Below are 16,121 nucleotides of genomic sequence, written 5' to 3' on the forward strand. Positions count from 1 at the left end.
AAGACATTCTGAGAAATGACGGCGGGTCCGGGAATCGAACTCGTGTCCCCCAGATCCGTGACGAGCATGGTTTTCCCCGACGCAGAAATAGCGCCGAGATATGCGGTGAGCTACGGGAGCTCCCGCAAACTTAACTTTTTTACTTACCAGCCATTTGGCTGGTAGATTTTTAAATGTACCAGCCGGGCAGATTTTTTACTAGCCAAAAATTATAAATAGCTTTTTAGTATATCACCATGTGTTATTATTACATATAATACTCTCATATGATATTTTCAATTAATATCATAAACAACATAAGGAATATTAGCATAATTTTGAGTGGACTGAAGGAATGAGTCAGTGTTAATAGTTTTAAATGCAAATAATTTATTGAAACATAGAAGTGGGGTCGGGACACACATTTTATTTCTATTTTTTTAACTGTTTTAACCATGTAGTGTAGCACTTTGGGATCCCAGTGAACAAAAAGTGCATTACAAATCCAATCTATTATTATTATTATTATTATTATTATTATTATTATTATTATTATTATTATTATTATTATTATTATTATTATTATTATTATTATTATTATTATTATTATTATTATTATTATTATTATTATTATTATTATTATTATTATTATTATTATTATTATGTGTGGCTGCCGCCCTGGCGGACATCTGTGCTCTACTGAGTGCACCTTTCTAGTCTAGAGAGAGAGCGCTGATTCCCCGTAGCTGAACAGGGTTGCATTTTGTCAACACAAGTTGGAACACTGGAGGAAGCGATATAAGGAAACGAATTGCTCCGCTAATCGCTCATGTTGACCCCGCCCCCAAGTCGCTCTCCGCTCGCTCACCGCTCACCTTGAATCGAGCGCTCCCCGCTACCCGCGTCACATCGCTCGGCAGATTTTTTTCTTTTTTGGAGCATGGTGTAAATTAGCTCAAACAACAGTCTACACCCCCTGGGCCCCTTAACAATTGTTTGTATTGAGCCGCATTGTAATTGTACCCATTCTGCAATGTTAAATAACGTTGTTTATCCATTCACTAGCTCTATTAAGGGGAGACACTACAGGTGAATAGGGTAAAAGAATTAACTAATAGATATCACAATGAAACTTCCCCAGTTGATTACTTATATTAAGACAAGACTTTTTTGTATTACAAGTTTTCTGAAATTGTATGTTTAAATATGCAAATGAGGCATGATCTACTTAAATATGCACTAATTTGCATATAATTCCAGGACAGAAATCTGAACATTGGATAAAGCCATTTTCAAAATTATAGTTTCATTTTGTTGACATATTAGAGCCAAAGGTTATTACAGAGGGGATTTTGGATATCTCTTTTTATCACTCCATAAATCAGAAAATACTCCATTCAGTCCATTTTTATGGTAAAATTCCATATTTCGCCATGTTTTTAGGAATAAAATGTGATATAAATCAGGGTATGAATGCGATATCAACAAACCCTTCTGTAAATACCTTCAGAACATAGATATGAATAGAACTGGAAGGTTTGGTGTATGTGAGTGCTACTGAAGTGGAGATTTCTGGCTCAGAGTATGAGGAAAAACTCTTAAAACTCATTTTTGGGAAAACGCCTTCAAAGTTCTGTATTGTAAAATGCCATACTTTTTTTTTTAAACAGATATTTACAAACACAATACCTAATCAAACCATTAGTAATAGACAACCTAAACACATGCCTGATAACTGAATAATAATAATGATGTTATTGAACTAAACATAACTACACACAGGCTACAAACAGTGTAGTACAGTGTAGTACCCCCTAATAGGAAAACAAAATTAAATAGATATCACTATGAAACTTTCCCAGTTTGTTATGTACATATAAATTAAGAAAGAATATATTGCAAGTTTTCTGAAATGTATGTTTATATATGCAAATGAGGCACTTCTCCATTAAATATGTGCATATTTATGGGTGCAATAAGGCAAAATGAAGTAAAATAAACAACGAAATGTGTGTTATTGACGTTTTATTGTCACTAGTTTCATAGAAGACATGTTTAGGAAGCAAAATATAACAAAATCTCAAAATCAACAAAAAAAGTATATTTGACTATTAACACTTTGGGTGCCGGGAGCCGTCTTTAGACGTCTTTGCTGGCCATGCTAAAGTTGCCGGGGGACGCTGTACGTCGTCTTTATATCAATATTTCAAAAATCTGCGATCGGATTCATAATGTCCCTCCGCTGGCCTGAGATCCACCAGCAGGACCCACTGAGCTCTCTGGCGGTTCAGGAGCGCCATCTGGTGGCCGATCGGCGCAAGCGCTTAACAGGAAGCGCACTAGAGGTTTTGCTAGACGTCCGTATTGCTTCCGGCCACTCGGTACATGTCCCGTGACTCTAGCTCGTCACTCTACATAGCGATCGATTGCCAATAACTCGATAAACAACATGATTTGGACGTATATACCATTATACAAGCTGGAGATGGACCGGGTAATAATATATCCCATAATGATAAAATTTCTACTCGACGATGATCGCCCAACGGCGCGCGGAGACTGGGGTGAGTTTCAGCGTGTAACGTTACCGTCTTCGATAATAACTGATATTATCAACATTTGACCCACATTAGATGATTGGTATAACGCTGCCCACGGAATTATAAACGCCCCCTCGCCCATCCGGTCAACATCAGATGACGTGTAGTAACTTCTAGAAGTACGTCTAGTTGGAATTTTTTATATCGCGCTGATTGCCATCAAACTGTATTTCATCATCAATATAATGCATTTGGAGCTATATATCACGTTCTGGAGAAAGCTGCAGAAAGAGATGAAAACATACTTATACATTAGACCATACTTTACTATGAATATGTGAATGAAAAAGTTTAACGTTGCTACACAATGAACAATACATATAGGACTTTGAATGGGCCCTAATAATGGCAATGTAGCAATAGAATTTAAAAAGTTATAGCCCTGCAAAGAAGGGGACTTTCTCCATAGACAAATAGCGCTGGCAATCTATGGTATATCATTAATTTAACCTTAGGCAACCAAAGTGTTAACCTGCAGTGTCTCGCCTTGCGATGATAGCTAGCCTAGCCACAATGCTATGGTCGCTGCCATTAACGTTAGCATGTAAGCTAACGACAACAACAATGGCGTCAAAACAGGATGTGAGTGACAAAGCCTGAACAGGATATCACAGGTTCACTCTTCTCATTGGTTGAAAATGGCCTTCATGTTTGTACATCGCCATCTGTTGCTTTGGCATTGTACTACATGTGTATATTACATCAGTGTTAAACCACTGTGAGCGGCCTGGAGGGAGTGGATTGGAGCAGAGGAGAAGCGGTAGATGCAGTGTATTTTGTTAGCCGCCAGGTGGCGGGCAGACCTTAAATTCTAATCGCCAAAGAATAAATCTACAAGCCAGTGGCGCTGGGCGTGTAACTATTTTGTACCCTGTATGGAGACAATAGTATGGCTCATTTGACAGACACTATTGCTAGTCCAACATGTAAAAAAGAAACATTGCCCCGTTTCACTAAAATCCAGGCTGGTTTCCTAGATCGTGAGATAAAGTGTGTTTTGTGCAGTGTATGTGCAAATCTCGTGGCTGCTCGCTTGACACCTATATTATTGCCAGGTCAAAGGTAAACAAATTACCTTGTTTCTTCACAAAGCCGCGTGCGGGGGGGGGGGGGGGGGGGGTCATTTATCCGACGCTGCGTGCATACAAACGCATGTTTTATGAAGGAGTTTCGGTAAAGTACACGTAAAACAGACGTTACCTTTGGTTTAGAGGTATACTCCATTTCCATTTTCAATTAATCAAGACATTTATGACATACAAGACATACAGATATACAGTGTCATCAGTGCAATGAAATTCCTTCATAGTGATCGAAGAAAGATAGCGGTGGGCAAGGCTGGGTGGTGCAGAGGTCTAAGCACTCTGAGTTCGATTCCCGCTGTTAGCGGTATACCTCCAGCTTGGTCAGTTGTCCCTACGAACACAATTGGCAGTGTTTCGCCGGTGGGGTATGAGTCCTGGTCGTTACAATAGCGACTCCTACTGGTCAGTCTTGCCTGTTCAGCAAGGAGGTGACCTGGGCGAGATAGCATGAACCTCTGTGCGCATTACACTCTCCCAGTGAAACTCCTAACTGTCAGGTGAAAAGAAGCGGCTGGTGACTCCACATGTATCAGAGGAGCAGTGATGCCAGTAACGCGTTACTAAGTAACGCGTTATTGTAATCTGATTACTTTTCCCCGAAAATAGTAATCTAACGCGTTAATCTTTAAAAGCCAGTAATCTGATTGCAGTTACTTGTCCAAGTGGCTGTGCATTACTATTTCGTTACTATCTCATCATAAATTCATAATGCAGGCGGAATGCAGTATTTTATTTCGTTTTCGACAGTCAAAAATACATTTTGAGCTGTTTTTCTTTTGGGAGTGACGTGGTGTGGCAGTGAAAGGGTTAAATACAAGAATGTGTCCCGCGGCGTGACTGGTCCCTCTGTCTCTGAGTGACTCTGCTTTGGTCCAATCACATTCCCCATCCACAGTCTGCGAATCAGAGGCAGAGTAGGGCGGGTCTTCACAGCACGTCATGTGACATATGCGCCAATCGTGTGACAGCAGGGCTCCGTCGTCGGAGAATTCCACCCCAAAACGCTTGGCAAAATTAAAAGTGAAACCGCAAGATGACTTTTGCCGTTTCTGTTCAGAATTCCACCCCAAAACGCTCGTCTAAACGTAGCCTCAGTCACTACTTCACGGCGGAGGAAACAAAATACTGTCTACCGCTAAAAACAGCACATCCAATTGCATTGAAAGCATCTGGAATCACAACACTAGCCGACGCTTCGACTAGGTACAGGAGGGTTGATGGTGGCAGAGTGTAACGGGTGTAAAACTCACTCCCCAGAGGCATACAAACTGAGCGCTTAGAAGGGAATTCCTTTCTTGGCGCAGCGGTTTGTTATGTCGCCCGCAGTGCGGACGCCTGGGGTTCGACTCCCACTCAAGGCATGGTCGAATTCATGGCAGGGGCGAGTTGCCTCTGTTACACTGGTGCCGTAGACCCGGATGCCTTGGGTGGTGTGAGTTTAGGGGGGGAGAGTGTAACGGGTGTAAAACTCACTCCCCAGAGGCATACAAACTGAGCGCTTAGAAGGGAATTCCTTTCTTGGCGCAGCGGTTTGTTATGTCGCCCGCAGTGCGGACGCCTGGGGCTCGACTCCCACTCAAGGTATGGTCGAATTCGTGGCAGGGGCGAGTTGCCTCTGTTACAAGAGCAAAAGCTCTTATTTGCCAGATTTACAGTTAATTTACATGTTAAAGAGAGACTGATTGTATGTTTATAGAGAGACATTTATAAAAACAATTTAATAGTTACAGTTGATATAATTGAATAGTTCAGCCTGCATTTGTTAGATGTGATACACTGGTTTTGTAAAACCACTGGCTGGCTGCTCTAATGCTGTGAGCATCATAGACTGTTGCTTTACCATACTTGATTGTACAGAAGCTGAAGCACTAGTTTAACAATTTACGTTATGTGCAGAGAAACAAGTTAAAAACAATTTATGCACTTTCAATAAAGCGTTTAAAAAAAAACTGTTGGGGGAACGACGACGACTTCGTAACCTACTGTAGTTACTTTCAAAGTAACTAAGTTACTCTGATAATCAAGTAATCAGTAAAGTAACTTAGATTACTTTTTAAAGGAGTAATCAGTAATCAGTAATCAGATTAGTTTTACAAGTAATCTGTGGCATCACTGCAGAGGAGGCATGTGGTTGTCTACACCCTCCCCAGACCAACAGTAGGGTAGTTTACACCCTCCCCAGGCCAACAGTAGGACAGCATGTGGTAGTCTACACCCTCCCCAGACCGACAGTAGGGCAGCATGTGGTAGTCTACACCCTCCCCAGACCGACAGTAGGACAGCATGTGGTAGTCTACACCCTCCCCAGACCGACAGTAGGAGAGCATGTGGTAGTCTACACCCTCCCCAGACCGACAGCAGGGCAGCATGTGGTAGTCTACACCCTCCCCAGGCCAACAGCAGAGAGCATGTGGTAGTCTACACCCTCCCCAGACCAACAGCAGAGAGCATGTGGTAGTCTACACCCTCCCCAGACCGACAGTAGGACAGCATGTGGTAGTCTACACCCTCCCCAGGCCAACAGCAGAGAGCATGTGGTAGTCTACACCCTCCCCAGACCGACAGTAGGACAGCATGTGGTAGTCTACACCCTCCCCAGACCGACAGTAGGAGAGCATGTGGTAGTCTACACCCTCCCCAGACCGACAGCAGGGCAGCATGTGGTAGTCTACACCCTCCCCAGGCCAACAGCAGAGAGCATGTGGTAGTCTACACCCTCCCCAGACCAACAGTAGGACAGCGCAATGACCAGGAGGGGAATTGGCATAACGACTACATTGGGGAATGGGAGAACAGATAGAAAGACGCACACACAAAAAAAGATGGCGGCAAAGTGAATAATTGTCAATGGAGCAGCTCCAGAGCTTATACTTGATGACGTCACAAGTTTTAATCTTAGCTCTGTGGTTGCTGGCTTTGGGAGAGAGTAGCTCACGTTCACAAATATTGATTGGACTTTTCTAGGCGGTGGAAATAAGACATTGGAGATATTTGATCTGGATGGGGTTCCCCTTCAACAGAGCGATGCACTGCTCTGTTGTATGTTAGAACTGAACTTTGTAAAGAAACTCAAAGTATTAAGAGCGATGCACTGCTCTGTTGTTCTAAGTGTAATGAGCGATGCACTGCTCTGTTTAAATGTTATTGTATATTTTTATTGAACTATTTTATCACACTTTTTTTACTGTCTATTCTATTTTATTATTTTTATTACTGCCTATTTTTAAACTGAATCAAACCTTAAACAGAAAGGCCTATTGGGATGTTAGATCCTAATGTGAAAAACTGTGATTTACCTTACATTGCTACTTTATTTTTTTAAATCTTTTTTGTGCTCGCTTATGCCTGTATTTGTTACTGCTGTGAAGCACTTTGAACTGCAATTTCTGTATGAAAAGTGCTATACAAAAAAAGTTTAATATTTTTTATATTCATCACCGTAGGTTAGATCTGGATGGGGTTCCCCTTCAACACCGTAGGTTAGATCTGGATGGGGTTCCCATTCATCACTGTATAGGCTTGTGTTGTATCTAATCTTGCATTGTATATCCATTTTCATTGTGCAGGTCTCGTATTTTGAAATCTACATGGACAAGATCAGAGACTTGCTAGATGGTGAGTACATGTCTTGTATCACTGGCTCTAGGTGCCAGACTATGCTCTGATGTTAAAGGAACATGGCAACATTATGGGAAATGTGCTTACTGTCTTCTCCAGAGTCAGACAGAAATATACCAAATTCTGCTATCCGGCTGCAAGCTAGCCTAGCTTAGCACAAATTAATGGAAGCTATACGGATCAGCTAGCCTATCTTAAAACTCTGGGACAGGTGTTTCTGGCCAACACCTAGGCTAGCCAGTCCTAGGCCAACTGGGGGCGACAGTGGATCAGGAGGTAGAGCAGTCGTCTGGTAATCCGGAGGTTCCCGGTTTGATTCCCGCTCCTCCCGGGCAGCATGTCGAAGTGTCCTTGAGCAAGACACTTAAGCCCTAATTGCTCCTGATGTGCAGGTTGGCATATTGCATGGTTGCCTCCGCCATCGGTGTGTGAATGTGTGAGTGAATGTGTAAAATGTGAGGAACAAATTGTAAAGCGCTTTGGATAAAAGCTGCTATAAATGCAGCAATTTACCATTTATATCCGCTTCCATTCATTTGTGCTAAGCTAGGCTAGCTTGCAGCCGGATAGCTTTCTACTGAACGCACAGAGAGGACATTTTTATCTATCTTCTTGTCTGACTCTGGAGAAGCGTTTACCATAATGCTTGCGTGTTCCTTTAAAGTGCACCCGGTCCAAAAGATGCTCATCTTGCTTGACTTTCGAAAAAAAATAAATGTTTATTATTAATTTTCTTCTTCTCCCATTTCAAGTGTCAAAGACCAACCTCTCTGTGCACGAGGACAAAAACAGAGTGCCCTACGTCAAGGTACGTCAACATGGACCGGGGCACAGTAGTGCAGTGGGCTGTCATCAATACAATGCTAAATTGTATTTGATAATACACAGACATGGTGTCTTAAAGGAACATGACAACATTTTGGGAAATTAGCTTATCATCTTCATGCTCTCTTTCTCTGCTCTCTCTGCTCTCTCTCTCTACTCTCTCTCTGCTCTCTCTGCTCTCTCTCTCTATCTGCTCTCTCTACTCTCTCTCTCTGCTCTCTCTCTCTCTCTACTCTCTCTCTCTGCTCTCTCTGCTCTCTCTCTCTATCTGCTCTCTCTACTCTCTCTCTGGAGAAGACGATGCGCTAATTTCCCCAAAATGTTGCCGTGTTCTTTTAACCCGGTTTCGGGCTGGGTTGTAAAGCCAGTGGAGAAAGATTATTATCTTTCATATAGCTGTATTGTGAGTGAGCTGTGTTTGAACCAGGGTTGCACTGAGCGCTTCGTGTCCAGTCCAGAGGAGGTGATGGACGTCATCGACGAGGGCAAGGCCAACCGCCATGTAGCCGTGACAAGTAAGAGTCTTCATCGAGTTGAATAGGCAACATAAAATAATCTTGATTAATTAAAGGGGCACACGATGCTTGTTCATTTTGCGCATCATCTGTAAACAGTTTTTGCACACATTCGTTTAGTTTGGCAGTTATTAACTCAATCAAAGTAAAGTCGGGTTAACTCGCCAACCGTTCAGCGCCAGACCCGAGTAATAGTCGGGTTTTCATCGTTATTTCTTTTATTCGATATTTCCATTCATTACAGGCACACGGACTCGGGGTTAACATGGGGAATCATCCTGAGAATGCCAAAGTGCAATACCGGCCGCATCCACCCAGGTGGCAGTATCGAGCACCCTTTGAAACATTATATCTCGGCCTGTGCGTTGATCAAAAGTCTCCGGTCAGACTTTTCTTTGTCGTGCAAGTGGAGCGGTTGTCCCGATCGGATTGAGAAGCGTTAAATGCTCCCGGTGCATGATGTGTGGCGGATTATGTTGGCGACACGATCGACACCAATACTAGGACTCGCGATCAGATAATTGGAATATTATTTTTGGGGTACATCCTAGTGAAAGTAAGGCCTATATGGTATGAATCCTGCTGTGATCCAACCATGACTTCACTTCGATCACAACATTTGTGTGTAACGAGAGAGGCTGATTAAAAGGTAAAGTGCCAGATAGCACAGCAAAAAACACAGCCCCTTCTTTTTGTTGAGCACCTGCCTCCCAAAATGTCTCGGCACGTCCCTGTTGCAATCTATGGTTACGCCAGATCGTAAAGCAGTTTTATAGATTCATCTTGTGCTTGTTGGAGCTGCTTTATGATCCTGGAAGATCACAGTTGTTGCACAGTAAAATTATTGTAGTGAATCATACGTTTTGCCAGAGGCTATGACCAAAGAAAAAATTTATCCGGAACCAATGCAGAGATCGATTACTACTAGCTTTACTGTGTAAACAGGCTACTTCACCAACTACATTACAACAACACCAGGTAATAGAATGAGAGAGAATACCAGAGGGCCAAGATCTGTGCTCCAGTTAACTGGTAGTGTCTGCAAAAAAACTAAAAAGCAATTATTGTACTATCTGCATAACAATAAAAATAAAAACAGCCATAAAATACAAGTACTTGTATTTTAACTTGTATTTTATGGCTGTTTTTATAATTTTTGGTTTTGTTTTGTAATAAAAAAAAAAGTTGTCTACCTCTGTGTTCCTTTAACCCTTTCCGTCGGTAGTGTGATAGTAAAGGGTTAACCTTCTGTAGTTCAAGTTTCAAGTTTCAAGTTTCTTTAATAGTTGTCATACAGAAGTACAGAATACTTTTATACAAAATGCTTCTTACTGTTGCGCTCCAGAGACTGTGCAAGACAAGATAAGTATGAAATAAAATAACATAGTAAAATTAGAAGTAAAAAAAAAATGAGGTCACAGTGTTCAATCAATCAATCAAATTTATTTATAAAGCACATTTCACATGACGCGTGTCAACCAAAGTGCTGTACAGAGGGTAAATACACAAGATACATATAGACAACAATCACACTCCGTTTTATGGGAGGGTACACAGGCAAACACATAGAAAAACAGGGCATGAGTCAGTGAACGGGAAAGGCTAGTAGGTAGAAGTGGGTTTTGAGCCTCGATTTGAAGACATCTATCGAGGGGGCGAGCCTAATGGAGGTGGGGATGCTGTTCCACAGTTCAGGGGCTGCGATAGCAAAGGCACGGCCCCCCCTGAGCTTGAGGTTAGACCTCCGGACTGTCAGGAGCCTCTGATCGGCTGACCTGAGGGACCTGGTGTTGGAATAGGGGGATAAGAGGTCTGAGATGTAGGAGGGTGTGTGACCATTAAGGGCTTTAAAAACAAATAGGAGAACCTTAAAATCTATCCTGTAGCGTACTGGGAGCCAATGAAGGGAGGCAAGGACAGGGGTGATGTGGTCTCTCTTGCGGGTTCCGGTCAACAGTCTGGCAGCAGCGTTTTGTACCAGTTGTAAGCGGGACAGGGAAGACTGGTTAATGCCTATATAGAGGGAGTTGCAGTAGTCTAATCTAGATGAAATGAAGGCGTGGATGACTCTCTGAAGGTCTGCAGGGGAGAGAAGGGCTTTGAGTTTGGCAATGGTGCGTAGTTGGAAAAAACATGCCTTTACCACTGAGTTTACTTGTCTGTCAAATTTAAATTGTGGATCAAAAATGACCCCTAGGTTCTTGACATACGGCTTGACCAGGGAGGACAGGTTGCCAAGGCTGTTGGTAAGGGTGGTGACAGCGTCTGGGGGACCGAAGAGGATTATTTCGGATTTGTTTTGATTTAGTTGTAGAGAGTTTTGTGCCATCCAACATTTAACATCATCCAGGCAGGATATGAGACTGTTAAGTAGAGACTGGTTGTTGGGTTTCAGGGAAACATAAAGCTGTGTGTCGTCAGCATAACAGTGAAAAGAGATGTTGTGCTTCTGAATGATTGGACCAAGGGGTAGCATGTAAAGGGAGAACAGGATCGGGCCAAGGATGGACCCTTGTGGGACCCCACAGGAGAGGGAGGTTGAGGGGGAGGAGCAGTTGGCGATGTTGACAGCAAAGCTTCTATTTGTGAGATAGGAGGAAAACCATGCTAATGCAGTGTCACTGACACCAACCCCATGTTGGAGACGATCTAATAAAATGGTGTGATCAACAGTGTCGAAGGCTGCACTGAGGTCAAGCAGCATTAAAATAGAGCAGTCACGGTTGTCAGCGGCGAGGAGTAGGTCATTTGACACTTTAAGGAGGGCTGATTCTGTGCTATGGCCAGTCCTGAACCCTGACTGAAATGTCTCCAGGATGCTGTTCTGGTTCAGTTTAGACATATGTACAATGTTCGATGCAGAATAGACGTAGTTACCATACAATATACAATACTGTGCAGTGTACTAATATACAATACTATATAGTGCAAGGCAGAAATGGAGAAATGGGACGAGGTGCAATTTAGGTACAATTCACAGTAGGTGTACGAGTTGTAGTGCAAATCCTTTATCAATAAATATAAAGTGTAAGTGTGTTTGTGTGATCTAAAGTGTGGAGAGTGGGTGCTGCAGTGTGTTGTTTGTTTGAGTGAGTGTGTGCGTGTGGGTGTGTGTGCTGTGTGCATTTGATGGTTGTTGCATAGTGATTATTGTTCGTTTAGCAGCCTGATGGCCTGGGGATAGAAGCTTCTTCTGAGTCTTTCTGTGCTCGCCTTAAGACTCCGGTATCGCTTGCCTGACCGCAGCAGTTCAAAGAGGCAGTTGTTCGGGTGGCTCGAGTCCTTAATAATTCTCTTAGCCTTCCCCTTGCACCGCTTGTTGTAAATGTTCTGGAGGGTGGGAAGCCCCCCTCCAATTGTGCGTTCGGCTGAACGTGTCACTCTTTGTAGTCTGCTACGGTCTTGTGCAGTGCTATTCCCAAACCAGGAGGTGATGTTGCCGGTCAGGATGCTCTCTATTGTACATGAGTAGAAGTTCCTAAGGATCTTCTGACTGACTTGGAACTTCCTTAGGCGCCTGAGGAAGTAGAGGCGTTGTCGTGCCTTCTTCACAACACTGTCAATGTGTGTGGTCCATGTCAAGTCCTCGGATATGTGGGCTCCGAGGTACTTGAAACTGTTCACTCTCTCAACCGGTGCCCCGTCGATGCTGAGGGGGCTGTAGTCCTTGACCCCCGACCTCCTGAAGTCCACAATCATCTCTTTTGTTTTGCTGACGTTCAGGGAGAGGCAGTTCTCCTGACACCACTGTGACAGGTTCTCTACCTCTTCCAGGTAGGCCCTTTCGTCGTTGGCAGAGATCAGGCCCACCACTACTGTGTCATCAGCAAATTTGATGATGGTGTTGTTGTTCCGCTGTGCTACGCAGTCATGTGTGTACAGGGAGTAGAGGAGGGGGCTCAGAACACAGCCCTGGGGGGCCCCTATGTTGAGCGTGATGGATGAGGAGGTGCAGTTGCCGGCTCTTACCACCTGGGGTCTGCCCGTCAGGAAGTCCAAGACCCACTGGCAGAGGTCATAGTTCAAGCCCAGGTCCCTGAGCTTGGCTATGAGTTTGGAGGGGACTATGGTATTGAATGCTGAGCTGTAGTCGATGAACAGCATTCTCACATAGTTCCCCTGCCTCTTGTCCAGGTGTGATGCTGCTGTGTGCAGCACATGGGCTATGGCGTCCTCCGTGGACCTGTTGGGGCGATATGCAAATTGCAGAGGGTCCAGGTTGATGGGGAGGGAGGAAGTGTGGCAGTGAAAGGGTTAACCTGCTGTTGTGCTGCAGTGAAAGAGTTAACCTTCTGTGTATTGTCGCAGTGAAAGGGTTAACCGTTTGGTAGTGAGGCAGTGAAAGGGTTAAGGTATTGACTGGCTTAACACATTGACGGCCACTGGGATTAGACAGGCCCCACTCTATAAGGCCAGCTTCTCATAACAAGGTTTAACTGTGCATCACATTGTTTGTAGAGCTAAATCTATATTTTAATTTATTGCTATGTGTCCATTCTCATTGTCAATTGACACTATAAACCTTCCCTTCAATATGCCATAAAGAAATAATCTTTGTATCAATACGTTCCCGTTTTATAACGTCGTGAATATGAACGTTATATCGGAATGGTCTGGTATAATTCCTGCAACGCTAGTTATAGGGCGCTAAGCTAATAACGTTAAATCGATTGGCGTTTCGGCCATACACAAGCTAGAGATAAAAATCTAAATGCATATGATCAATATGTTCCACCATGAATGCATGAAAGGGGGGGCGGGGGAAGTTGTTTCTGATTATTGATTACCAATAACGGCATTCGTTATTGTAGCATCATACGCTGATGAGAGGGTTGGATATGAGAACAAGGGCTGTAATTTACGTCAAATAGCTCTTACCTGTGGCCGGTTGGATCCCAAAAAGGATTTCCCAGTTATTGATCGCCATCTGGTAGATCGATATGTCCATTGGCTGATGCTATATTCCTTTACTGCATACTGAATTCGGCGTCGCAAAAACTATTCCAGGCGATCGGCTGAAGCCCTCGCTTCAGGCTAACAGAAAAACTAGGCCTGAATGAAAAAAATAACATCCGGTCTGAAAACAAGGAGTTCTCCATTCTCGAGACAGCGCCACTACCAGGATCTGGCCGGTAATGCACTTTTCCTAATCCCAAGAGTAGGGTATATCTGCAGTGCCGCTCTGTGACATTGAGTAGGTTATTAAAATGCAATAAAAGCAAAAACAAGCTTATCACGTATATATACGTGATTGGCCCTCAAGCGCTGGTGCCGAATCACGTATATATATACGTGGTTGGCCATGAATATGTTAATGTGGTATATAACCAATGCTGGTGTTGTGTGGTCTCTGCCCAGACATGAACGAGCACAGCTCCAGAAGCCACAGCATCTTCCTCATCAATATCAAGCAAGAGAACATGGAGACAGAGAAGAAGCTGTCTGGGAAGCTCTACCTGGTGGACCTGGCTGGTAGTGAGAAGGTAATGAAGCTCCCCCTGGTGGACCTGGCTGGTAGTGAGAAGGTAATGAAGCTCTACCTGGTGGACCTGGCTGGTAGTGAGAAGGTAATGAAGCTCCCCCTGGTGGACCTGGCCGGTAGTGAGAAGGTAATGAAGCTCCCCCTGGTGGACCTGGCTGATAGTGAGAAGGTAATGAAGCTCCCCCTGGTGGACCTGGCTGGTAGTGAGAAGGTAATGAAGCTCCCCCTGGTGGAACTGGCTGGTAGTGAGAAGGTAATGAAGCTCCCCCTGGTGGACCTGGCTGGTAGTGAGAAGGTAATGAAGCTCCCCCTGGTGGACCTGGCTGGTAATGAGAAGGTAATGAAGCTCCCCCTGGTGGACCTGGCTGGTAGTGAGAAGGTAAGTGTAGCTTAAAAGGAACACGCCAACATTTTGGGAAATTCTGTGCGTTCAGTAGAAAGCTATCTGGCTGCACGTTAGCCTAGCTTAGCACAATGAATGGAAGCGGACATGGCTGGTTAGCCTAGGCATTGTCCAACTAACACCTCTCTCGAAGGCTAACCGGCACTGTCTGCTTCCATTCATTGTGCTAAGCTAGGCTAACGTGCAGCCAGATAGCTTTCTACTGAACGCACAGAGAGGAAACTGGTATCTATCTTCTTGTCGTTCTCTGGAGAAGACGATGGGTTAATTTCCCAAAATGTTGGTGTGTTCTTTACTTCTTTTAAGCCCCCTTTCCACCGTAGGAACCTTCCTCAGAGACTAGGGAGCTCAATACTTTTCCACCACGGGAAGCAGAAGTTCTGGAACATTATTTTACCTCTCGAAATGTCCCTCTTCGATATACCTGCTCAGGGGGTAAGACTTTTCCGAAGTGCAGGAACGTTAGGTGTGGTGCTTGCAAAATGGAAATGGCTGATCCCATTCAACTCAATGTCAGCCGAACTGAATGTTTCCACACCAATGTGCGTTCACATGCTACACAGTGATGTGATGACCCTTCATTCTTTTATATTTCCTTGCTTTCAACCAGGAAATGCATATTGTAAGCTGATAAATCTAGTGATCTATGCACAAAAGTGACCTTCAGTTAGTTTCAATAACCGTTGAAATGTGAAAGCTGAGAATCAAAATGGTGGTAGTGAGGAGAGAGGAATGACTGGTTAGCTTTTGGACGGTTTGTAGTTTCAAAACAAGGATTGGGAAAAATGAAAAGCTGAAACGCAAAGTGGTGAAAATGTAGGTCTGTCTGAAGTCAGTAGGTCTAACTCGTCATTTTGGTTTCTGCTTTCACAATTAGGATTTACAATTGGGATTTGTATATTTGTTATTATGATATAATACTAAGTTATGCACCATACACCATATGTGTGTTGGCAGGGTAAGTCTAAGGTATGGAAAATATATGTCATATAAAACATCAATAGTGACCATAGTCTCTACCACCAACCAGCAATTAACTACTGTTGATCTCTGATGCCCCCTTTACTTCTGCTGCCAGCTTCTCTCTACTCTCTCTCTCTGCTCTCTCTCTACTCTCTGTCCCTCTGCTCTCTCTATGCTCTCTCTGCTCTGTATCTGCTCTCTTCTCTCTCTCTGCTCTCTCTCTACTCTCTGTCTTGTCTCTCTGCTCTCTTTCTGCTCTCTCTGCTTCTCCTCTCTCTATGCTCTCTCTCTCTGCTCTCTGCTCTCTCTCCCTGCTCTCTCTACTCTCTGTCCCTCTGCTCTCTCTATGCTCTCTCTCTCTGCTCTCTGCTCTCTCTCTCTGCTCTCTCTACTCTCTGTCCCTCTGCTCTCTCTATGCTCTCTCTGCTCTGTATCTGCTCTCTCCCTCTCTCTCTGCTCTCTCTCTACTCTCTGTCTCTCTCTCTGCTCTCTTTCTGCTCTCTCTGCTTCTCCCTCTCTCTATGCTCTCTCTCTGCTCTCTCTGCTCTCTCTCTGCTCTCTCCCTCTCTCTGCTCTCTCCATCTCTGCTCTCTCTCCCTCTCTCTCTGCTATATATCTCTATCTGCTCTCTCTGCTCTCTCTCTGCTCTCT

The 16,121-nt window shown here is 43.9% G+C and overlaps 1 protein-coding gene across 1 annotated transcript in view; it reads left to right on the plus strand.

Moving 5' to 3' along the window:
- LOC311223497 (kinesin heavy chain-like) overlaps positions 1 to 16,121 on the plus strand; it is a gene marked incomplete at both ends in the record, with an annotated part of 50,247 nt that overhangs the window by 23,580 nt on the left and 10,546 nt on the right. Inside the window, 4 exons of the mRNA XM_084308281.1 lie at positions 7,231 to 7,279; positions 8,035 to 8,090; positions 8,535 to 8,622; positions 13,981 to 14,483. Of these exons, the coding sequence (XP_084164407.1) occupies positions 7,231 to 7,279; positions 8,035 to 8,090; positions 8,535 to 8,622; positions 13,981 to 14,483 (696 nt within the window). The remainder of the gene's footprint in view (positions 1 to 7,230; positions 7,280 to 8,034; positions 8,091 to 8,534; positions 8,623 to 13,980; positions 14,484 to 16,121) is intronic.

This window comes from Notolepis coatsorum (assembly GCF_963971535.1).
Source record: "Notolepis coatsorum genome assembly, chromosome: 1".
In the NCBI taxonomy this organism is placed as follows: Eukaryota; Metazoa; Chordata; class Actinopteri; order Aulopiformes; family Paralepididae; genus Notolepis; species Notolepis coatsorum.